Source organism: Podarcis filfolensis (genome assembly GCF_964270895.1).
Source record: "Podarcis filfolensis genome assembly, chromosome: 6".
Lineage (NCBI taxonomy): Eukaryota > Metazoa > Chordata > Lepidosauria > Squamata > Lacertidae > Podarcis > Podarcis filfolensis.
The window spans coordinates 56716201-56741407 of NC_139609.1; the positions used below are offsets into that span (position 1 = coordinate 56716201).

The following is a 25207-nucleotide window of genomic DNA, read 5'->3' on the forward strand; positions in this document are numbered from 1 at the left end:
TTGGGTTACTACTATGCTATTTACATGGGGCTGCTTCTGGAGACGGTTCAGAAATTTCAGCTGGTAAAAAAACCTCTCGGCCTCCAGCATGCTAGCAGGAGCCTGAAGGTGTGAATATGTGACATTGATTATGTGCCAATTACACTGGTTGCCAGTATGTTTCTTGGCCCAATTCAAAGTGCCTAAATAGTTTTGAGTCCGGTTAGTTAAAAGATTGCCTGTACTGGTATGTCCCAGCCCATAATATAAGATCTGCTGCTTGTGTGCTTGCCAGTGAAAACCAGTTAGGTTGATGAACACACAAGACAGGGCCTTTTGGGTAAAGGCTCTGCAATAGTGGAACTCTCTTGCGGTTAACATTCCAGCTTGACCCCTTCATTCTGGCATTCAATCAAGTATTTAAAATGTATCTTTTTGCTTAAGATTGCTTAGGTGATCTAATTCAGTTTCTCACAAGCATTCAGTGCTTGCAATAGCAAGGAAAGTGTGCAGGGAGGTTTCATCCCCATGCATCGCTCCCCATGCAAATCTGGCTCCTTCCAGCCTGCCAGAGGACTACAACTGCATGCTTCTTCCAGGGCAGAGTGCAGTTGTGATGGAGAGGAGGAGGCTACAATCTGGCAAATTGGAGCTTATCTCCCCATTTCAATGGCTCTCAAGAGAACTGATGACATACAAACTGGGACAGGCAGCCTATAGAAAATCCAGAAACCGCAATGTTCCTTCAAACATAATTTAATCTGATTCTTTTGAGTCCAAGAGAACAGTAGCAGTAGACTAAAGAGGGAATGGCCTTTGTGCTGTCTAAGCTGATGGTGCAAAGCCCACCCTGTTATTAGCCATGTCAAAGACGGAATAATATTCCTTAAGGAAGACATCACCGAGGATCCATAGGGGCTGCCCATTTGAGGAAGCCAAGTATGTGGTCTCAATTCCAGCTATGCAGTATCCATTGCTCTGTGAAATAAAAGAAAATACGTTATAAGTTCCATCTCTGCTGGAAGAAAATGTAATAAAGCCTTTTAAAAAGATGTACAAAATCATGTCCAGATTAGATTGCAAATTAGAACTGTGGCTGCTCATCCACTTGCTATAACTATATAGCTGTGAATATACTTATATACTTCCTAGAGATTGTTTGCAAGTACATAGCTCATATGGTAGCTATGAGAGTTAGATCCATAATACACATGCTCTAATTCTGAGTCTCTGACCACCCACATGTGCAAGTTTAGAACTGACTGTAATACACACATGATCAATAGGGCTGCCAAAGCAGCAAGCACCATCCGTACTCTGGCAGAAGTGACAAAATTAAAGGATTCCCCACCACTCATTTGTAGGTACAACAAGTCTTGCTTCTAGAGATAAAATCCAGAGCAGACTAGTCTTTGAAAAGATCTTTGCATTTACAAATGTAGAGAAACAAATAATATGGCAAGGAGAGACCCATGCGAGGTCCCCAAAATAAGGATCAGAAAAAATGACGTGAAATGCCACCAATGCTATCTTTTCATAAAGCAAAGGCTGTGTTATCAAGAGCAATCTCTAGATACTCTCTAACACTTAAGTGCCTTGGTGTAAAATATGTGCTATTAAGCAATGTTGTACACTTACTTCAGAGATATAGGCAGAGGGAGGCAGTGGGAACTGGACTCCGTTAATGACAAAAGTGATGGTGGGCATGTTCTGGACATTGTTGCAGTTCACCACATACTGTGAAAGAAGACAAACAGAAGGTTTACTCAGAGAGCACACCAGGCCATAGATTGGTCAGACTCAATCCGCACTAGAAAATAGACTGACAGACAACATAAACTTGATTTATTCCAGTCACATACAGAGAACAGACACCTTTTAGAGTCCCCTTGTTTTTAAGCCTTTTTTGAAAAATTTGTCTGAACTTGACTATTTTTATGTAAGCTGCCATGAGGGTTTTTTGGTTTTTGTTTTAAGCAAGAACAGTATGGCAACAAATTCTAACATAAATAAAATACAAATGGAAATACCACATACATAATAAACAAGCAACATCAGAATTATCCTGCTGGATCAGGCTGAGACCCGTCTTCTAATCCAGCATTCTCTTTACCATAGCAGTGAGGACAATGTCTCTGTGTTCATCTAGGAGCACACATCTCTTGTACTTAACATGGCTGTAGCATCCTAGGTGCAAGATTTCAGATGGAGCCTGTTCCCCTGTGATGAAGAGTGAGCTGCAGGAATTTTCCTGCTCCACCTACCTCTCCATTGTATTGTTCAGCTCCTATAGCCTGCAGGAATGTCCCAATGTACTGCTGAGGGATAGTTAGCTGGCAAGTGCCAGTGTCTACAATTCCTTGGCAGCCTTCACTGCACCAGCCGGTAGCCTCATCACCGATGGCAAACCTATAGAGATAAAAGCAAAGAATGTTGCAAGGACAACGTTAGCAACAAAGAACAAAGCAGGCAATAGGAGAAACACAAAGACCTTCTCATATTTAAGATGGAGGAGTCTTCATCTATAGCTACAAAGGGTTGTGGCCAATGCTAGTCCTACTCAGAGCGGACCCATTGAAAATAGCATGACCAATGTAGGTCCATTAATTTAAATGGATTTTCTCTGAGTAGAGTTTAGTTGGATACAACCCAAAGACAGCTATTATGGCCATGGAAACACATACATAGCCACATAAACTATAACCCAAAGAGGTTTACTTACTTCAGATCAATCTTTCCTGGAAAGTAAAATGCAGTTTTCAACACCATGCTGTTTCCCACTTTCAAATGTGAAACCCAAATCTGAGACATCCCAAAATTTGGGAATCTACTATGCTTTGAGTAAAAGAAGAAGCTTCTGTTGGAAAAACTTGTAATATGGGGGGTGCAGACAAAATGGTAATACCCAGGGATTTGCCACACACGTCCTGTTAAAAAGGTGATGGGAAAGACCTCTGAGATGCTGGAGAGCTGCTACTAATCCATGCAGAACAGCCTTTGCCAACCTGGTGCTTTTCAGATGTATTGGGCTATGAGTCTTATTTGCCCCAGCCACTGTGGCTGATGGAAGTTGTAGACCAAAAGCCTCTGGAGAGCATCAGGCTGGCAAAGGCAGATTTAGGCAACGCTAGACAAAATGGACCAAAGAAGCTGCCTTAGTGTAAAGCAGCATCATAGGCTTGCCAACCTAAGTTGCTGGAATCCTGTATTTTTGCAGCGTTCAAGGTGCTGGGAAGAGCATGGTTTGTTTCCTTTTATTAGCTGGTCCATCCATTATGACTGAAAGTGCTGCACAAAATATTGTGGTGCGAATCTCACTATTCCCTGGTGACAAGTGATGAGTGACTCATCTCATTTTCCCATGCTGCCTTCATTTGGCAGTCTTTTAGAAACAAAGAGCTTCTCAAGCACACCTGTCAGCAGCTTTCAGGCAGCATTTGTTTGCTAAGAAAACAAACTACTACACTTCAGCAAGGATATCCTCATGCTTGCAGCAATGAACACCGTTTTGTTATCTATTGCTCCTTCTTAGAATTATTTTCTTTGTTTTGCATAACTCTCCCATTGAAATTAATAGAACTTTAAAGTGCCTAACTTTGAATGGATCGCTATCCTCCTGGTTTTTGAAGGTTCATTTCCAGTGCTGGAGCACACAAACACACCCACCTCTTGACGTACTAGCATGCAGACACACACACACACACACTTTAAAGTAGCAAACAAGAATAAGACTATTCCCCTCTGTAGAAATGCTGCACATTCAAAGAGGCTGGAGACCTTTTGTTATCATCTGGACAGCAATGGGAAATCATCTGGACATGGCAGTGGGAAATCAAAGCAGAAAACAATGATTAGCTGTAGATGAGATGAGAATTATGAATATCACTTACTCCTCAATACCAATCTGCCAGTAAAGCTCACGAGTGACGGGTGCCCAGGCAATTTCTCCTGAGTACAGTTGAGTGTCAACACCTCCTAAGATCAATTCACCTCCATACTGAACAGTTGGTTGGCTGTTGAGTGGGGAAATGGACAAAACCAGTCAAGGCTAGCTTTATGAATGTCTTGAAGGTCTATATTTGCATACATGAAAGCAGGGAGCAGGGGAACAAACAATTGGGCACAGACTACTTCAGTCTGACAAACCCTGAATGACCACAAGGTTCCCCTCACCCCTCCCAAGATCAGATTCTCTCTTGATTGATAAGCATACATTCAAAGGAGGGAGAAAATCCATCCTTTCACCACTCCATTTTTTAAGCCCAAAAGATGGCTAAATTGTGTTAGGGCAAATAGGGGACTTGATAGTCATTTGGGGATCATATGCATAAACACTTACTGTAGGCAGAAAGGCTACATCTTATTGGTAGAGCATCTGTCTTTGTGGGGGTCTTTGAGGAAGGATCTGCTAATGGCAAAGGGCCATAACTCACTAGCAGAGCATCTGCTTTGTGGACAGAAGGTCACAAGTTCAATAGCCAGCATCTTCAGGTAGGGCTGTGAAAGACTCCCTGTCTGAAATCCCGGCTAGGTACCGTCAGGTGGAGTAAAGGCCAGACTCTTATACTAAGACAGCTTCCTATGTTCCTTTGTGAGGAAATTAAACCTTAGCATGTGTTGCAACCCTCCCCAAATGAAATATTTTTAAATGGCTGGGATCTCCATCTCAACTCTGAATGATATTCATGGTTTTAAGGAGCAGTAAGAATACTACAGGGAGTTGTAATTTAGTTATTCCAGATTAACATCTATGAGTTCGATCTTCTGAATGCCTCCTGACAAACTTACAGATTTTTGTATCTCACCGTGAGAAATAGAAGCTGAAGATGGGTTCAGAGAGCTGCCCCTGCCTCATCATCGACTGCATGGCTGTGTATGACCCCCCTACAGCTAAGGCAGGATAAGCCATGCCCAAAATCCCATCAAAATTGGCATAGTAGAAGGGAGTGGCAGGTTCATTCTCACTCAGGCCAAACTCCTGGTTTTGAATGACAATATTCTGGACCTGTGAGGAATAGAAGGAAAAATGGGTTTCATCCGCAATCGGAGGCACAGCAATGATTTTGAGCTTGAATAAATCAAATTATCAATAGTAAGAATATGTAACACATGTCCTTTTTAGGAATAATGCAAAACAAAGAGGCAATGAGACTGTGAGCTAAACAAACATAATTTGCAATGCCTCACTGGGAAAGCTTATGAAGTTCTCCTTACACTAGACCTGGTTAATTTGTAAAGGAATGAATAAAAAGGGTGGGATCATAAAATGACCTTTTGAGTTTTCTGCCTCAGATGTTAAAACAGCTTCGGCAGTCATCAGGTTCAAACTACTTGTCCACCACAGCAAAGTACCCATTATGTAGAAAGTGGTGTGCCAAACAACCAAGCAAACCCTCATTTCTGCCTATTGCAGTAGTGGCACACAGCCAGCAATATCTGGGCCACAAGCTTCCATCTTAAGCTTTGCTTGGTCCCCTTCTTTCTTAGCTTGTGAAGTAAATTCTGGTTGCAATGCTGGGTTCCGGGGGGGCCACTAGGTGGCGCATCGGAAGATGGCTGACAGTAACATCTCTCCGACCCACACGAGGTAATTTGGAGACTATGATGGGGGTAATTAGCCTCCTTAACCCCCCCAGGATGGTGGGGGGGACGGCCCTTGCCTGCTGTGCCCTATACCACCCCCGAATTTGTGGGGGTGGGGGCACTAGGCACAAAGCCCTCCTGTGGGATTTCGGCACTCCTCGACGCCGTCCCTGATTCGCGCTTCTAGTTGCAAGCATCTTCAAAAGAAACAATTTGGACGAGATAAATTGCACATGCTTCAAGGAAAAAGGGGAGTAAAGACTGCTGACAGAAGAGATCTCTGATAACAAGACAAGAATAAAATATGAGAAGGTATGTCAAGATACGGTATGACTTGAGGGGGGAGGGGAAAAAACAACAACCTGCCCTTCATTATGTGATTTAACAAGAATCCCCTCCCCAAATGAGTCAGGAACTAAGGACTTAAGCTGTGGATTTAAGGCTGTGTGGAGATAAACTTTCGAACCAAAGCAATGTTTCAAGACGAAGCTGGAAAGCTAAGAGTTTTGGAATGACGCAGTTAAAAATGCCGTCGCCATTTTGGGAGGCATTGTTGGAGCTCTTGGGTCTGGGAGGAGAAAGAGAGAAATAGAGTTGTTTACATACGTCTCGGTGGGACTCAAGAGCGAAAAATGCCAAATTTATGATGGAAAGAGCGATGTTATCTACGAAGGAGATATATGGAAACCATCTGGACTTAGTGGAGGAACGGGAAATCCACACAGGATTATTATTTTGCTTATCAGCTTAAGGAGACTAACAGAAGAGATCGTAAAGGATAAATAGAAATTATATGAACAAGATATGATGTGGAAACACCAAGATAAGACTGAATAGAATTATGAATTTTGTTTGGACTGATTGGGACTGATTTGGACATTAACGCAGTAATAAGAAGATGATCTGAATCCCCCTTTGGATCTTGAAGTATGGGTTCCCCCAACAAAATTTAAAAATTTGGCTTTGTAATTTGGAATCTATGAGATGTGATTTAATTTGATGTGATTGGCCAGTTAATAAAAATTATTTTAAAAAAAGAAAAAGCAATGCTGGGTTCCGAACAGACTGCTTTTTCTTTGATTGACCAATGTTTGATGATTCCTAGAATGCCACAAAGTTTAAGGTGGGTGAATGTGTGATGCAATGGTCACTTACCTGCACAGTATCATAGCCTAGCATGACGGTCAAGTCACCACTCCCATAGTAGAGAGTATAGGTCTGTCCATTGTTGTAGTATGTAGAAGATGCACTGGGGTTAAATCTATTGTGGTTTTCTAGAGTAAAGCAAAACAAAACCAAAAGCACAATATCATGAACACTTCCTAACTGAGTCATGTTCTTTAATACATTGGCACATTCTATTGTTATTTTATGTCAGAATGTCAGTGCTGAGAGTTATAAAGATTTTGAACTAAAGGAGGAAAAAGAAGGATCAACCATCTCTAAAATATCACTATAATATACAGTTTTTCCATTCCCGTTAAAAATAGTACAAGAGATAAGTTTGGTTTTTAAAAAAAGAAAACAAGCCAAATTGGCTAATAAGTTCATAGAAACAAATTTCTCTGCAGCTGGATGTTAGTACTCACCACAGGCTGCTGTACTACAGTACACAGATGGTACCCAGAGATTGGAGGAGCCAGTATCCATCACAACAAGGAAGTCCTGTGGTGGAGTCCCAATGCTGATCTGTCCAAAGTAGAAGGACTGTCCAAGGAGAAAATTTTGGTAAGAAGAAAGATTTTGTCACATTTTTAAATACTGAGCTTCAACATTTCCCCTTCATTTCTACTATTGTTCCCACGCAGAAATGGCAGCTCAGGTCATTTTCAAAATGCATCCTAGCCCACAATGGGAGGTAAGCAATAGTACTGTCCGAGATCATACAGTGCGTTGGTGGCAAGCTGAGTGCAAGAACACAAAATCAAAATGTCATCATTTAATCATCTTCTGTAATTACAAGGCCCATTGCTGGTTAGACTTCACACCTATTGGCACACCCCATTGCGTCTTGAGACAGACAGATGCCAACCACCACAACATTGTCAGATTCAAGTAAGGGATACACACACCCAGCCATTGCTGTTTTCACCCCAGTAATTCCCCCTTAGTGTATCTTGTAGACAGTAGAGGCTGGTGAACCTAGACCTGGTGGGTGCCTTGGAGCTTTTGGTTCTATGCTTGCTCACTGCATAGGGCTGATTTTGGAACCGCACCTAAGTTAAATCTCATCAGTGGTGTATGCAGGCTTAGATTTTTGTTCAGTGGCTCTCTCTCAAGCTTGTAAAATAGTAAAAAGGAAAACCACCAGCTACCGAATGGTTGTCATAGAAAGATAAGCACTCTGAAGCTTGTTTTCCTGTTCAGTTAAGAAGAAGAAGAAGAGTTTGGATTTGATATCCCGCTTTATCACTGCCCTAAGGAGTCTCAAAGCGGCTAACAATCTCTTTTCCCTTCCTCCCCCACAACAAACACACTGTGAGGTGAGTGAGGCTGAGAGACTTCAGAGAAGTGTGACTAGCCCAAGGTCACCCAGCAGCTGCATGTGGAGGAGCAGGGAATTGAACCCACTTCACCAGATTACGAGTCCACTGCTCTGAACCACTACACCACACTGGTGGTTTTAAGGAAAGAGATTGATGCAACTTATTCTCAGGTAAGTGGACAGAGGGTTTCAGGCAGCATACTTCATTCACCATAATAAAAATAAAGCAATTGTCCCAATGTCATACAGTAAGCTTCATGACTGAGTGGGGATTTGAACCCTGGTCTCCCGAGTCCTAGTCGAACTCTCTAACCATTACACTACCCTAGCAAGTGACATGATTAGAATTACGCTTTTGTTGTATACTCCGTTACCTCTAACCCTCCAGCTAGGTGACAAAGTGGGCAAGCTCACTTATTCCATCATTCCAAAAGTGGAGAAGCACTTTCACTATTCAACCCCAAATTCATCGTGGACAGAGACAGTGGTGTGAAAATGGTCTTGACAGGAGCAATTATGCTGCTATTATGAGGCCATATAACCTTTGACAGACTGAAAAGTGAAAGGGCAAGATGGGCAGAAGAAGAGAGAAAGATGCTTATTTTATTATTTTAATACTCACATTCAAGTAGTTTGTTATTGGTTCGTAAGCAATGTTGTATTCATTCAAGTGGTATTTTGCTGCAGGATCAACGTAACTTTTCTTCAGAAATTCCTCCAGCACTCCTTTCTCCTTCATGTTCTCCCGAATGGATTTCCCTTTCTTCAGAATGACTCTGCAGAGGACACAAAGATCTCAGGAAGCCAAAAGCAACAGTGCTGGTCCTTCTGTACCTCTCCTATGCCCTCTTTCTTCATCAGCTTCCTCCTCTATTTTAGTACTGGGAACTGCTAACAGTCCATCGTGCTACTTTATCGTTTATTTTATTCATCATATTAAATTTTATTAAATAAATAAAAGCAAGGGAGTGCACAAGGCAGAAAGAATAAGTCCTGAAGCCCGAAAAACTAGGGTTTAACTTTTCTATGGAAAGATAAGAACATGGGTAGTCATTGGCTGAAAATGTGTGATCTGTTTTAGCTTCCAGTAATATTTCCATGTAGATCATTACTACAGGGCTCATCCAGACTGCCTTTTGTGTCACAGGTCTGGGATTTAAAGCTCTGTCTCCAAGCTTTTGGGTCCCTGCACTTTCCCTGGGAAAACCCAAGTTTTGCAGCTGAATTGGAGCAAATGGCAATTGGGTCTCTATGTATATCCATTTGCTTCAATTCAATGATAAAACGTAAGGAAAGCACAGGGACAAAAAGCTGCTCAGGCCTGGAGCTTTAAAGTGCATACCTGTGCAACAGAAAGTCTGAATGAGACCCTAATTGAGACACTCACCTCTCCAGCCCCTCCGACAGGTGGAGGCAGACCAGTACCAGTATCAGCCACTTCATGATGTTTTGTGTCTTGGCCAGTGTGATATTCTAGAGAATCTAGAAATCCCTTCCACAGTTATAGCTGTTGTGTCCCTACTTTTATACCCAGGGCTACTCTCCTCTGCTGGCTTATCTGTTTACTCTTGATGTCCTCCAGTACCATGCATTCCCAATATCTACACTTTCCATTGCTTACGCGTGATAGAAAGTCCTTTGTTAGAGCGGTTTTAAATGCAGCTTGTGCCCTTCATTTTTTGTAAAAAAAAAATTGAGTGATTATCTACAAACTTTCGCTAATACGGAAAACAAATCTGTGATAAGATATTAATAAGCCAAATTCCTTATAATCTGTTCCTACCCTTTTCAGAAACAATAAAGGACAATTTGATAATCAGAGCTGCTGTGATGGGTATTTAAGTGTGGCTAGATACGTTTCATTTTTATACACTGAGTCGAACAAATATTGTAACTCCAGGTTATCTTCACTAAGGTATTGGGCCATGTTGAGCCATGCCCTTGGCAAGCTGTGCTTGCTAACATTATATTTAATGTCATGTTTGGGTCTAAGCTGTGATCAGTTCACATTTAATATCTAGGTTTTTCAGTTGATTAGTATGTCAAAGATAATACCGTAATTGTCAACAGCTCGAGTTCCCTAATAGAACTTAATAAGGTTTTGAAATAGCTGTTTTCTGTTGCATGAACACATTTTCACACCTTGCGTATTTATGTGGTTCAATTCAGGCATTTTTAAATTGTTCTATGGAAGATCTGTGCATGCCAGTCCCACCCTCTCCACCACAATGAGTGGGAAGGTCTGAAGGGGGATTGTCAGCACATTCAGGGAATTCAGGGAACTCTTCACCCACAGATAAAATTTAAGAATAGCTTGAATAGTATGAGAAACTATTCCAGATTAGCGTCAATTACAGATGACCTGCTTATTGAGCATTCATGCTAATTTGTTTGCAAAAGTGGGCAATGTTGGCTGTTTATTGAACACACTTTCTGATTTTTTTTGGGGGGGTGGCTATGGGACAGTGTGCCAAGCTATCCATATCCCACACTTTCCACTTCAGTTTCCCATCACTTTCTTAACTCCAAAAGATTCAACTTTTGGGGGAAGCAGGTAAGAATAGATGGGCCCATCAAAATCTGGTCCATCCGAGTTTCTTAGGGGGTGGGGCTAATTCTATCTCATTCCATTTCCAGGTGGATTTTAAATGGAAAATCCTTACAAATCCATGTGGAAACACTCTTTCTAAAACAACAACAACTTATGAAGTTCTCTGGGGGTTGCACACTGCCTTGATTCAGCTATTTATTTGTTTTATTTTTTTAAAAAAATATTATAAACTTTTAAAAATAGGGCATCTGGCCACCCACAGCGTAGAACAGCTAATACAGGGAAGCTCCTTGATGCCTCATGTTTTGAATACATCTGCAGCTTGTCCTTCAGACAGCAACAGGTCATTATGGCAGCTCCCATTTAAAGAAGCTAGGCAGTAGGCACTACACACCTGAAGCCCCATGTCATCATCTCCACCAGTTAAAACATTTTCCTAAGGGTAACTTCATATGGGAAAGGCAGGAAGTAAACTCTACTTTCGCATCAATTTCAATCAGCCAATAGAAGACACCCAAGACCATCTAGTTCATGATGTTCTGTAGGAGATACCCTCCAATTGTTCTGACCATAGAGTATAGACTGGTTCATATGGGTTTCACTGGCTGCACACACACACACACACACACACACACACACACACACAACACATACACATACACACCATGCAAACCACACACACTTTTTCCCTGAGCCCAATATCCACTGTACTAAGTACAAAAATGCTTGCATTCTTGCTACTAGGATTTATGGAATTGAGGGCACATCCCTGCATGCAGTGTCATTTTGTAAGAAAGATCCAAACCATTGGAGGTTTTTAAGCAGAGGTTGAATGGCCACCTGTCATTGGTGCTTTAGCTGAGATTCCTGCATTGCAGGGGGTTGGACTAGATGACTAGAGTTGGGGTTCCTTCCAACTCTACAATTCTATGATTCTATTAGGATAGGAGAGAGGTTCCATTCAGTTTGTGAATCTTTAGCTTGTGAATTTAACTTTTCTGCGCTTATGGTGGCAATGTGATATCGTGCACACCTTGGGGTATTGGAGTCTTTGCAGAAATAGAATTAATATACAATTAATATACAGTGCCCCCTTTGCTAGCATTGTTAGGGACAATAAATGATTCTAACCAACAACTCTGTGTTGTGAAGAGCTGTCGATCTCTTTGGAGACTGGCAGGTGCTGGCACTCAGATGATGGACTTATCCTTTACTCTTGATATACCTGAGTTGGACACTTGTCCTAGTGGGAAAACTGACCTGTCAAATATGTGCTGCTTTATGCCTTTATCCTTTTATGCAGGTTGGCAACTATTTATTTCATATATGCACAGAGAAGAATATAGGAGACAACTACCTCATACACATGGAAGACTATGGAGGGAACTATTGGAGTAAGAGCTTTGGAACCTGGTTTGGTTTGCATTTGGTGTTATTTTTGGCTGCTTTGTTGTCTTCAACTATGAGACTGCTGTCAGGGAAAAGTTAAGGAGTTCAGAAATTTCGCCTTGAGTTCTTTGGGAACTCGTGAGTGGATACCATCCAGACTTGGCAGTTATTAATTTATCTATTAGACCTAGGATTTCATCTGTTGTCACCACTATTTACCTCAGTTCCTCCCTTCCTAAGTTCAGGCATAGCTATCTGCCCTACATCTTCCCTGTGGAGACACATGCAAATAATTCATTTGGCCTTTCTGCAGTGTCATTTTCCTCCTTTAGCACACTTTTGTTTCCCTTCTCATCCAAAGGTCTGACATTTCCTTAATTGTATTTCTCGTTCCTAATGTATTTAAAGAATGCTTGTTGTTGGTCTTTATGTTTTTAGCAATGTGCTCCTCTCTTTTTCCCCATCTCTTATAGGCTTCCTATTTCTTTTGCCAAGGTTTGTCTTCCATTTTGTTCCCCTTACAAGACTATCATTTTTCTCAAGAAGCCTTTCTGTCTCTAACAGCTTCATTGACTCTGTCCATTAACCATGTTGGTATCCTCTTGGCCCTGGTGGTACTTTCCCAAATCTGCATAAGCTTTCTAGCTGAGCTTCTGTTACTGTGATTTTGAACCCAGAAGCATTCCAGAAAGGATGTAGGAATAGCTAGGAAGTATTGGAAATGGGGCTGAGAGAGGCAGAAAGACTTAGTGGACCCCTATAAATGTGATGTGAAGCAGGATCTGTTGGAGTGTTACTGCTGTAAACCTTCCCTATTAGGCTCAGCCAGTACTTAGGTGAAAATCTTATATCATAGAAATCTCCGAAATCTCCAATGACTTTTATTTCAAGGAAACCAAATCCAAGGTTGGCATCCCTGACATGTTTCGCTGCTCAGAGATTGGGTCATCAGCAAAACAGTATAATATGGAGAACCATACATTTGCCAGAAGAGCTCATTAACTCTCCCTGTGATGCATACCCACCAACATTTCTTTGATGAAAGTAGGAACGTCCTATTCTATAATAATAATAATTTTATTATTTATACCTCACCCATCTGACTGGGTTGCCCCAGCCACTCTAGGCAGCTTCCAACATATATAAAAAACATAACAAAACAATAAACATTAAAAAGCTTCCCTCTACAGGGCTGCCTTGAAATGTCTTCTAAAGGATGTATCTCCTTGGCTTGGGGGGTCACAGAACTCCATACCCCCCCCCAACACTTATCCGATGAAAATAGGGATATCCTGCCATACCCTCCAATATTTCTCCCATGAAAATAGGGACGTCCTAAGGGAAAGCAGGACATTCCAAGTTCAAATTAGAAACTGGGACGGCTTCTGTAAATCCGGGACTGTCCCTAGAAAATAGGGGCACTTGGAGGGTTTGTGTGATGTGCTTCTGCTTAGCTCAAGAGGTTACCTGCAGGTTACAGATCTGCTCATTGGGGGAAAAATCATACATGGGTAAGCTTTTATTCCCACCGACTTTAAAGGAAGTTCCATTCTGACTTTAACAATGGACTTTTCAAAAGTGCTCCTCAGTTTGTTGTTACACTACCAGTTTTGCTGGTCTCTGTGTCCTGGGAGACCCTAGTGGAGGGATAATTCTGGGGTAGTGTGATGGTGAAATTATTTATTTATTTCATAAAATTTGATTTAAACCCCCTCCCTCCCAAAAAACAACCAACCTCTCAAAGCAGTTTACATATGCAAATATAAAGGATTTTTGGTAACCCTCCTCAGGGCCTAGGGGAATGCAAAATTCTGCAGCTTTAGGGAAAACATTGAGATGTCACATTTTTCCCCATCATGCTTCGTCAGCAGTTTCAGAAACCCACTCTCAAGGGCGGACTTTGGTAATCATTTGTAATATGGTGCCCTGTGTGAGGCAATAATTTGGGGGCCCCCAAACAGACCTTCTCAATTTTGGATCTTCTCCATTTTGCACCCCCTCGGCTTAGCACCCTATGTGGGGGGACTTTCCGCACTGCCCTAAATCTGATGCTGCCACTCTCCAGCAACGAGGAACAGGGCTTTCAGTGTGGCTGCCCCTGTTCTCTGGAACAACATTCCCACTGAGAAATGATACGTACCTACTAGCTATACTTTCCAGAAATAATTAAAGACATTTTTGTTTTTCCAGACTTTTCCAGATGGATTAAAAGGTTTCTGCCTTTGGTGTTCATTTTGTATTATGTTTAATACAGTACAATTTTTAAAACCTATTTTCAACTGTTTTACTCCTTTTAAAATTATCTTACTTATGTTTATGATGTGTCTGTGAATCTCTCTCTCTCTCTCTCTCTCTCTCTCTCTCTCTCTCACACACACACACACACACACACACATTCAAATATTTAATAATAATAATAATAACATTTCCCCCCAAGCAAGTCAGGCAAGAACTCATACAACTCAAATTGTTATTTGTATGATTAGATTATATTTTTATTTGCTTGCAGTTACTTTGGAGAGAAGCCCAACAGTCATGTTGCGGATTTTCACAGCAGAGGTTTCAAATTTTTGCAGAGGAAACACCTCCAAGTCCTTAGAAAGGAAGGCTGGTGGATTACAGCATGTATCAGAAGGAATAAGCGGGTAGAATGAAGCAGGACAAGGCCTGGAGCAGCACAAAAGACTTCTGGGAGTGTTTATGCTACTGGCGCAAATCCAACCTGGTTGTTGCCCAGATCGTACACGGAATAGTAGGACCTAAGGAAGACATCACCAAGGATCCACAGAGGCTGTCCATTCTGGGATGGCAGGTAAGTGGGCATGATGCCAATGCTGCAATAGCCGCTGTTGTTCTGTGAAAGAAAAATCACAGTTAAATCTATTTGGCTTAGGAGTTGTCATCAACTTCATGGCATAAATAAGAAACTGCAGAGTAATGAGAGAACACTACATTTCAGCACACAAACTTTGCACCTCAATGTTGAATTTCAAGATTTTTGCCATTTTCTTGGACAATGTTTGGCTTTTATTAAAAAGGTATCTGTAAGATTGGAGATATACTTCAGAGGTCCAGACTATGGGAAGCCCAGAACAAATTAATGATTAATAATTTGGATTGTAATTTGGTTGTTTTTTATTTTAGTTTATTGTTTTTAATTGGATTATAATCGGATTATGATTATGATTTGATGGATATGTTAATTGGCTGTTTTTATTGGAAAATTAATAAAAATTATTTTTTTTAAAAAAAAGGTATCTGTAAGAGTGCAAGCTTGCATTAGCAGCTGTGTAAAGTACTGTTGCACACTGACCCTACACAGAGGTGCAAGAGCACTGCTCTGCAGTCAGAAGGGTACAAACAGCATCCCAGTAATGAATGGTCCAGGTATGTTCTCCATCTCTAGGGTACAAGCACCTTACACCTGCATCCTACTACATTGGCATAGACACTAACCACGTTTCCTAGTGGTTATTTTTAAAGACTGCTTTACATCACATATTCCCCTAGGTAGATGAAAAACCACATAGGAAGTTTAGCCAGAAGCAAGTCTTTGGATGAGACAACCAGCCCTAAGTTCTGAAACAACCACCAGCAAAGGGATGAAACCTTTTCCAGTGCCTGGTGCCATCAATCAGTATTAACTGATGTCCTTAATTATGTTTCCATTAATGCTTTTCGCTGACTTTATTCTTACATGTTGTATACCACCTTGATATTTGTTTGTGAAGGTGTGGATTAGGACTATTAAATAAATAAACAAATAACGCATTTTTTGTGAAGGTGTGGATTATTAAATAAGCAAACAAGCAAATAACTAACTAACGGGGAACAGCTTTTCAGTGGTCTCACATACCTGAAGGACGTAGGCTGAGGGGCTCAGAGGGAAGCTGCTTCCACCAATGACAAAAGTAATGGTGGGCATGCTCTGGACGTTGCTGCAGCTGACCACATACTGTGGGAGGAGAAGTATGGTAAGAGCTAAGCGGCAGCATATTTCAGTCACTATTACACTTCAAACATTACCACCACTAACTAAAAAAATGAGGATCCTTAGGCGCCCTTTCCCTGGTGGTTAAAACTGAAATGCAGGTCTTCGATGGTTTCTTCAAAGTCAAGGTGGGAGTTTGTGGCAGGAAGATGGTGGAGGAGTTTTCTGACAGCTGGTAACACTCCCCACTCATGGGCGGAGGAAGTGGGGTGTGGTGGGTATGGGCTGCCCTGGGTGTCACCATTGAGGGGGGTGACAAAATGCCGGATGGCACTCACTGCGGGGCCTGTAGCGCGCCAGAGCCATGCGTCTCTCCTGGGAAAGATGCGGTGGCTTGGGCACACGCAGGCTCTGTGCTGCGCAAACGGTCCACCCGCTGCCTCGCCCCCAGCTGTAGGGCAGCTGAGTAGGGGGAGGCAGGCAGACTCCAGAGGCCCTGTGGTATGTCCCACCCCTATGGGCAGCTCGCCTCACCCTCGCCCCGCCCTCGCCCCGAGTGGCATCCTCTGCCGCTGTCCCCACTCCCACCCAACCAGCCAAATAAGAGAAATATATTTCCCTGAGTCTACACTCCTTGCATGATCCTTTGAACTGTAACCACTGTGTGGGGTCAAACAAGAACATGCTAAGTTTCATGGGTGCTGATACTGAGCATCTTCAGATTACTGGTGCTAAGTGGTCGTGCCCCCAATCCACAGCTGCGTCCCCCCCTACCTCGCCATTGCTGTCCTGCTCGGCTCCAATGTATTGCATCAGCTCTCCAAAGACCTGCTGTGGAGCAGTGAGGAGGGACGTTCCAGTATCCACAATCGCCTGGCATCCCTGGCTGCACCAGTTGCTGATCTGGTTGCCAATATAGAAGCTAGAGGGGAAGAGTTTAAAAAGTTGTCAGCAGTTATATTCCTATTAAGATGATGCATCGAGGAGCCGCAAGACCATAGGATGTCATGCTTCCTTGCTTCATTTTGATGTTTCCATGGCATCATCAAAGCTGCCATGATTTTGAGCTTTTCATAATAACCGAAAGCAGGATTGCAGTCTTAGGTTTTTATAATTGGGCTATAATAATCACAGCTCTTCTTTCCGTGTCCTGGAAGTTGCAGAGAGCCAGAGCCAGAAATAAATGGAATAAGATATGCTTGCAGATTGTTGAACTATAATTTTCAGCATAAGCAAAGGATATTTGTATTTTAGTGTTCTGTTGGAAGCCGCCCAGAGTGGCTGGGAAAATCCAGCCAGATGGGCGGGGTATAAATAAATAGTTGTTGTTGTTATTATTATTATTATTATTATTATTATTATTATTACTCTTTGGATCATGTTTCATGGTGTGCAAAATAAGATGGGGGGGAAATTACACAGCTGGTCCAAGGGAAATAGATTTAAAGAGCCCAAAAACTCAAATCAAAGGACTGTTCAGGTTTTCAACCACAAGCCTCCACTGAAGCCTGATCAGGCTCTCAGTAGACATTATCTATGAGAATAGCCTCACCTTTCGATTGCAATTTGCCAGTAAGCTTCTTGGGTGACTGGAGTCCAGACAATCTGACCAGAGTAGAGGCTGGAATCAACTCCTCCCAAAGCAAGTTCACCACCCTGGTTGCCCTCTTGCCTAGAAGGACAAATGCACAAGAAGGTAAAACACTTCATTATTTACATACATTCACTGAAAAAGACAGGAAGCTGGATCTGGAATCAGTCATAATTAAGAGTAGACCTTTCGCCATTTATGGGACAAGACTAAAGTGGGTCTACTCTAAGCATGGTTAAAGCTGCAATCATAACCCCACTTATAAGGGAGTAAACCCCACAGAATTAAATAGGACTTCTGAATAGGCATGGCCAGAACTGCACTGTAAGCCTGGATCCAACGTAAAATGGAAGGTGTTTTACACAGAGCAGCAAACAACTCCTTTATGTTTAAGTTACTTTGAACTGAATGCTATTATAGATATGTGGCTTTATAACCTTGCAACCAAGGTCCATCATCAGAGGCAATGGCATATATTAGTGAGAGTGTTGGACCTTGGGCTAGTAATTCTCCCTCAAGCTAGTTACTCAGCCCTAGCATTTGTACAAAATAGCAAAGGACTATTTTGTATTTGACATGCCTCAAAAATCCCATTACTGTTGTAAATTGTTATTTATTTTTATTTATACTCTACCTTTTTCTCCAAGGAGCTCAAAGTGGCATTTATGGTTCTCCCCTTCATCATTTAACTCCCACAAGAACCCCACAAGGTAGGTCAGGCTGAGAGGCAGTGACTGGCCCAAGGTGATCTAGTAAGTGTCATGGCTGAGTGGGGATTTGAACCCTGGTTTCTCAGGTTCAAGTCTGACACTCAAGCCACTACACCATACTGGTTCTCAGTAAACAGTCTGTTGAATCTGAAAGCTGTAGTCAAAGAGAACCAACCATGGCCACTGAGGGGAGATTGTCATTGGATAGTGTTGAACAGGAATGAATGAACTTACGATAGAAGTGAGTCAATAATACCCTTCCTTTGTCTAGTTTGCCCATCACTGATGGGGGAAGGTTCACTTCAAGGTTAAAGCAATGGCAACAAAATAGGAGAGTAGCTTCTGGTTTATATTGACTTTTCCTGAAAGATAAGGATGCCTGAGGAATTTGCGTTGTGAATTCCAATATGACCTGACATGATCTGCCCTTCCCAGACTGGCCTGTAGATCAGAATGAAGATATCCTTCAGATTTCACCTTTCTCTGAAGTTTGCAAGAAATGTTTTTGACACAAAAAAGCAAATCAGAATGCTTTTTAAAGTGCACATTGTAAAAAAAAAAGTGCATATTTTGTGAGAAAATATATGCAGAAAAGCATGTTGTGAAAAATATATTCAAAAATATTTAAATATGAATCTTCATGCAGATTTTTAAAATTTGTACTTATGAATGAACAAAGTGGGAAATGTGATATGGACTGGAAAAAGACCAAGCCATCCTTCCCTACTGAAAGGTGCCCTGAGAAACTTATAAGAGGGATAGATGGAGGCAAGGCAAATGCAAAAGAAAAAGAATTTTTTGCATCCGTACCCGCTCAGGTAGAAGCCGAACACAGGAGCATCAAGAAGGTTCTGCTGGAGCATTCCCTGCATGACTGTGGTGGCACCACCAGAAGAAATGGCAGGGTAAGCCAAGCCCAAGATGCCGTCAAACTGGGCATAGACGAAGTTTGTGCCAGGCTCAGTCTCACTCAGGCCAAATTCCTGGTTGGTGATGGAAATGCCTTGGATCTAGAAGGGAATTGTAGGAAAGAGTCATCATCACAACAAAGCAGAAAAAGCACGTTGCAAAGGGGAGAAAAAGAAACCTGCCAGAAAAGCACAGCATCAGATAGCCCAATATGCAATGGAGATATTACAAGACAATTCACTAACCACTTTTTATCCTGATAAACAAGTGATCTAAATGGACTTGGGTCACTCAAAATATCTGGGAAAATGAAACCTCTTTGGGCTCGTTATCAAGATGAGGAGATGGTTGAACTTTCAAGCGTTCCTCTCTTGATTTTCTGTTCATTGGGACTTCATAACAATACCTAGAAATGGAGTTAGCTCTCTTCTTTTACCACCTTCAAAAATATAATAGACTAATCTAGTAAATCCCTTGAGCTAATGAGTATTATGCATGGAGTATAATAGCAGTCACTGCGCTAGTGCAATGTCACTACCAGCTGCCTTGTTCCAAAGTAGAAATATCAGTTCTCATACTAGTGTGACAGAGAAAGTGGCACCACTATAAAGTGGACAAGTGCCATCAAGAAATATAGCAGAATGGCATCACACAAAGCTGTTGTGTGCCATGCAACTGGGGGGAAAGGGGACATGGTGAGGACAAGTGACAACAGGTTTGAGAATGACTGCTTTCTGGTCACTGTGGCTATGCACAAATCCTCTTGCCTGGTGCATAGTAGCAACTTCATAACAGTACTGAAATGGATGCACATATTCCTGAACTGGCTTGCCTTGCATAGGTCAGATGCCACAGTGGATCAGCTTTCTTGATAATGACACTCTTTCATTAAGTTCACAGAGTGCTATTGAAGAACCGATTGTTGAGGTTGGCTGTAATAGATCTCCAAGTATATTTGTACAAGAGGGTCTCTACCCACCCTCCACTGCATCTGCAGCTTTGGCTGTGCTCAAGGTTACTATACTTTGTTACCTGTGTGATCTAAGTGCATTGCATTAGGAATGTTAGAATGGATTCCTTCCTGGCTACTAAATTATCTATCTGCTTCTGTTGCAAGAAGCAGTTTTTAATATTCTGTTGGGAACTACCCAGAGTGGCTGGGGCAACACAATCAGATGGGTGGCATACAGTTGTTGTTGTTGTTGTTGTTGTTGTTGTTGTTGTTACTATTGAAACCAATTTAGGGTGCACTGCTGCTTACCGTTACGGTATCATAGCCAAAGAGCCCAGTGAGGCTCCCAGTTCCATACTGCAAAGAGAAGGTCTGGTCGTTGGTGGAATAAGTAGAAGACTGGCTGGGGTTGAACAATGGGTGGTTTGCTAGTGGTAGAAATTGAAGAAAAACAGACTTGTGTCACTTTTACGATCACAACAAAACCCAGGTTTTAATACCATGTGGTCACTCTCTCTTCTCATCCACCATTGAACCTGAATCTACAGCTGTGAGAGAGAAAAGTTCCAGCACCAAAATATAAACCCAAAAATCATTCTTCACCTTTGTTTTGCTTAGAGCAGTGGTGGCCAACCTTGGCCCTCCAGCTGTTTTGGGACTACAATTCCCATCATTCCTGACCACTGGTCCTGTTAGCTAGGGATTATGGGAGTTGTAGTCACTGGCTGAGGAAGAGGAGTGCGGGGGGAGTGCACGGCCCCCAGCAGCGCAATCCTGGTGGGGTGCCATCGCAGCTGCCCCCCCACTGGGTGCCACACCCCTGCAGGCGGTGTGCCACGCCTCCAGGACGCACGCCAGCCCTGCCCCCGCCTGCTCTCCGCCCCCCGGTGCCAGAACATGAAGCTCCACCACTGGTTGTAGTCCCAAACGGCTGGAGGGCCAAGTTTGGCCACCATTGGCTTAGAGGATACTCACTGCAAGCCTGACTCTGGCAGTAGACTGATGGCACCCAGAGGTTGGATGACCCAGTGTCAAAGAGAACCAAGAAGTTCTGGGGTGGAGTTCCAATGCTGATCTCTCCATAATAGGACATCTAGAGAAAGGAGTACATTGCCATCAACAATAGCCTCCCCACATGGATATCTGCATAAATTCCCAGCACATTCAATAGAACATTTTGCACAACCGCCCCTAAAGGAAGCAAAAACTACCCATTACTGTAACTACCCGAAAACATTCCTCTTATATATTTTTCTTCTTTTGATTTTTCATGCTCTCCCATATATTTTAATTTAGAGTGATGCACAAAGAGAACCACAATTCCATACTCAAAACTTAAAATGCCCATGATTTTTAATAGTCACATATTAGGACTCAAACACTGATATTCAGCTAAATCTGGACTTCTTATTCCATCTAGCACATGTTGAAATCCTAGCCTTTACTCTTTCCTAGTTTTGCTCTTTCTATGATTTTAGTACCTTCTCTTAGTCAACCATATACTCACGTCCATGTAGTTAGCAAGGGGTTCGTAACCACTGGCATAGTTGTTGAAGTACTTGCTGGCAGGGTCATAATGATTGTCCTTCAGGAACTTTTCAAGGACACCCTTCTCCTTCATCACCTCCCGCATGGACTTGAACTTTTTCAGGGGAACTCTGTATGGGATGAAGAGTTAGACGCAGAGTCAAAAAGACAGCTGTAAACTCTTTGCATATTAAGTATGCTCAGTGGAATATCTTCAGACCATTGATGGAATTCTCTGGTCTAAGCCATATAATACCTAAGGCAAGCACACTAACTTCCATCTAATTCCATCAGGGTTCAAGCTAGCCTGCCACCATCCTAACCTTAAAAGGACACTGTGTTGTTAACAAGGAATGGAAAGCCAAGAGGGACACTTGTACAGGTTCTTCCACTGGACTTCTCTTCTGAGATATTGCACATTTCTCCTTCCCTCCCTGTTCAAAACTGCTCTTTCCATTTTTTCATCTTACTTGTTATTTAAACAATGCCTACAGCTGCTGATCCAATAAAAAGGTATTAGCTAAACTCTTTTGGATCCTGTCTTTGCCCTTCTCAGTGATTCTCTAGCCTTCCTGAGCTTTGTCTGTTTAGGTAATGACAGGGATGGCAAAACGTTTCGGGCTCAAAGGCCACATTCATCCTTGGCCATCGTTCTAGGACTGCGTGCCAGCGGTGGGTGCTGCCAAAAGTAGGTGTGCCCATCTCACAGTCTCACATACATACACACAGAGGCGCACAGCTCCCTCTTCAGCTGATCAGCTGAGCAGAGTGTGTGTGGTGTGTGTGTGTGTGTGTGTGTGTGTGTGTGTGTGTTATTGCCCACTAGCTGTTCATCAGCTAATGTTACACCTGACAATCAAGGAAGGATCAGTTAGCATGCCAATTAAGGCTCTGGTTGGCTCTCTCTGCTCACCCCAATACCTACGGTATATACTGTACTTAAATAATTAAAAAACGTTTCCCCTACCACTACCAGAATTAGAGTGATCTTGTGGGACCAAATAATTGCTTGTGGAAACACATACATCAGGCCTTCCTAGCTCTAAGGAAAATAAGTTTTTTACCCATATACTGTCCATACTGTGAGTAGTAAGATCCCATGGCTATTAACTAGCATCACTGAGATTGGAATCTCCATATTCACAATTTCCAGAGAGGTAGTTGTGTTAGCTTCTTGCAGCAAAAACAATGAAGAGTGTTTAAGATCCCACAAAACTCTTCTGTTGTTTTTCCGTGTTTACAGCATAACTCTGATTTGCTGAGGAGGACAGATAAACGATGGCTGTCACCATCATGCCTCCCATGAGCTTACCAAGGACATCTGCCTGGCTACTTTTGACAAAAAATGCTGAGCTAAATGAATAATTTGTCTCATACATTAAAGCAATTGATGTAGGGAGTGAACTGAATAGAGACTGAAAAAGGTCTGCATAGGAAACATACATTCATCATACATGCAATTCTTCCCCCCCCCTTTTTTAATTTAATTTTTATTGCAAAGTACGGTAAATACTGTCATTTTAATCATTGATATTCTGCCCCATAATGACAGCTTCAATTTACTCCAATTTTCTAAATTTCCTTTAATTTCCTTCCATTTTTTGCATCATAAATGCAGTTCTAATAATGCAATGAAATACAAATGAATGAATGAAAGAACATTAACAGTATAATCCTTCCTATGCACATCTCCTGAGAAGTTTGGCCCACTGAGTTCAGCAGCACTTACTTTCAGGTAAGTGTGTACAGGAGTATTTTATTTTTTTAAATGTACATTTTGTTCTCACAGATGTTATTGGGAAATGCTATGCATCTTTGCAGGAAATGTCATGTCCATTTATTCCTATGTCTTGAAAATTTCAAAACACAAAGGTTTTCGGTTTAAAAAAACTGGATCTCAATTGCTTACTGAGAATCTCTGCCTTTGGATAGAATATTGTGGTTTTAAAGGCTTTTATAAAAATAAAGTTTCAATGACAAAATGCTCTGTGTTGCACTTTACAGCTATATTTCTCACTTAACAACTCGATAAAAGAGCATCGGTGCTATTATCTAAATCAAGAATAGCCAACATTGCGCTTTCCAGATTTTGTTGGACTACAACTCCCATCATCCATGACCATTGGTCGTGCTGGCTGGGGCTGATGGGAGTTGAAGTCCAACAACATCTGGAGGGCACCCATTATCTAAATTTTATGAGCTAACTGTCACAATCATTAGTATACTCAGAACGACTGAATTCAGTACATAGTTCTGTAGACATAGGCCTGCTACTGAAATCCAGTAGAAAACAATGGATCTCAGGCTAGTCATTATGACTAACTTGGTCCATAGGTTTTTAAAGATCCTAGGCAGCAGTCCTAGGCATGTTTATCTGGGATTAAGCCTCGCCCCGAATGCTTATTGCTTACTCCCAGATAGGAGTAAGTAATGAACAGCACATTATTACTTTACAGGCACATCGTGCTAAACATTCATACTTCATTGCTGCTCTTTTTTTTCGGCTACCAAGCACAACTGAAGCCAAGAATCACCTGGAGAGGCTGCACCATGCCATTGTTCCATACTCACTTGACAACAGCACCCTCACAGAGGTGAAGGCACACCAGGGCAAGGATCAGCCACTTCATGATGCCTTCTTTCTTCTGAGCAGTTTCCAAAGTGTATTCTTTCACTGCTGCACCTTGGTCTTAAGACACTGGGTAAGTGTTGGCACAGCAGGGTCCCTTCTTATATACCCTGAACAGTGCTGCTTTCACCGCCAACATGCAGCCAAGTCACATATCAGAATCTTAACAATGGGTCAAACAATTTTTCAAAGGCATTGCAGAACTTTTATCTCAATCGCTATTATTTAATCGGAAAAGCAAATGATGTTTTGTGCTAAGCTCATATTTTGGAAGTAGAGGTTGACATTGGTTCTTATCATCATATATTCAGTTCTCTTTAAAACACACACACAAGGTCCTTGCAAACTACATCTCCAGCAAGCACTTGTTTTATCTTTTACTTGTATGAGATATGATAGTTATAGTGTGTGTTTTCATAAGGGGGTGTTAGCATGCAGGGGGTGTTAACATGCAAAACTTTGATTAGAATGGAAAAATACGAAGCCCTAAACAGTCATGTGATCTTCACTGTTTCCATCCAAGATATTATCAGAAGCATTCCAGCATCACTAGAACCATACTATACCAATCAAGATTGAAAGTCAAATTATTTGACATGAACAGAAAAGGCCCAAAAGGATCCAGTCATATAGAATGAGCAGAACAGCTCAGAATAGAACAGGAGTGCCCAAACTTTTTTCAAAGAGGGCCAGATGTGATGAAGTGAACATGCATGAGGGCCAACCGAAGTTGTTGACCTTGCTGAGCTTTTTTTATAATTTTACCCCAAAGTTGTTGAGCCTGGGATAGAAAATTGCGTTGTGATATATATACATCCTTCTTCTGTTCCATGCCTGCTCACTCTGCTCTTCAAGCTATGTAAGCTCCCAATCTTGTGAATTTTTCCACCATGAGGTACATAGTCATTGTTCCCCGTTAGGTGATAGGGGAACTGCCACTATGTACTGTGCTCTGGATTAGGGACGTGGGT

At 41.9% G+C, this 25207-nt stretch overlaps 1 protein-coding gene across 1 annotated transcript; it reads right to left on the reverse strand.

Moving 5' to 3' along the window:
* Window positions 1–719: 719 nt before the first annotated feature.
* LOC310765272 (uncharacterized protein) lies at window positions 720–24327 on the reverse strand. The gene is made up of 18 exons (XM_083620051.1): window positions 24179–24327; window positions 21588–21738; window positions 21056–21173; window positions 20390–20508; window positions 19030–19229; window positions 17471–17590; window positions 16693–16840; window positions 15844–15942; window positions 14695–14841; window positions 9435–9520; window positions 8670–8823; window positions 7152–7269; window positions 6718–6836; window positions 4785–4984; window positions 3870–3992; window positions 2244–2388; window positions 1618–1716; window positions 720–957 (listed from the first exon to the last, which is right to left on the reverse strand). Exons 1-18 carry the CDS (start codon window positions 24235–24237, stop codon window positions 805–807), a joined length of 2358 nt encoding a protein of 785 aa, XP_083476177.1. The 5' UTR covers window positions 24238–24327; the 3' UTR covers window positions 720–804.
* Window positions 24328–25207: the final 880 nt, after the last annotated feature.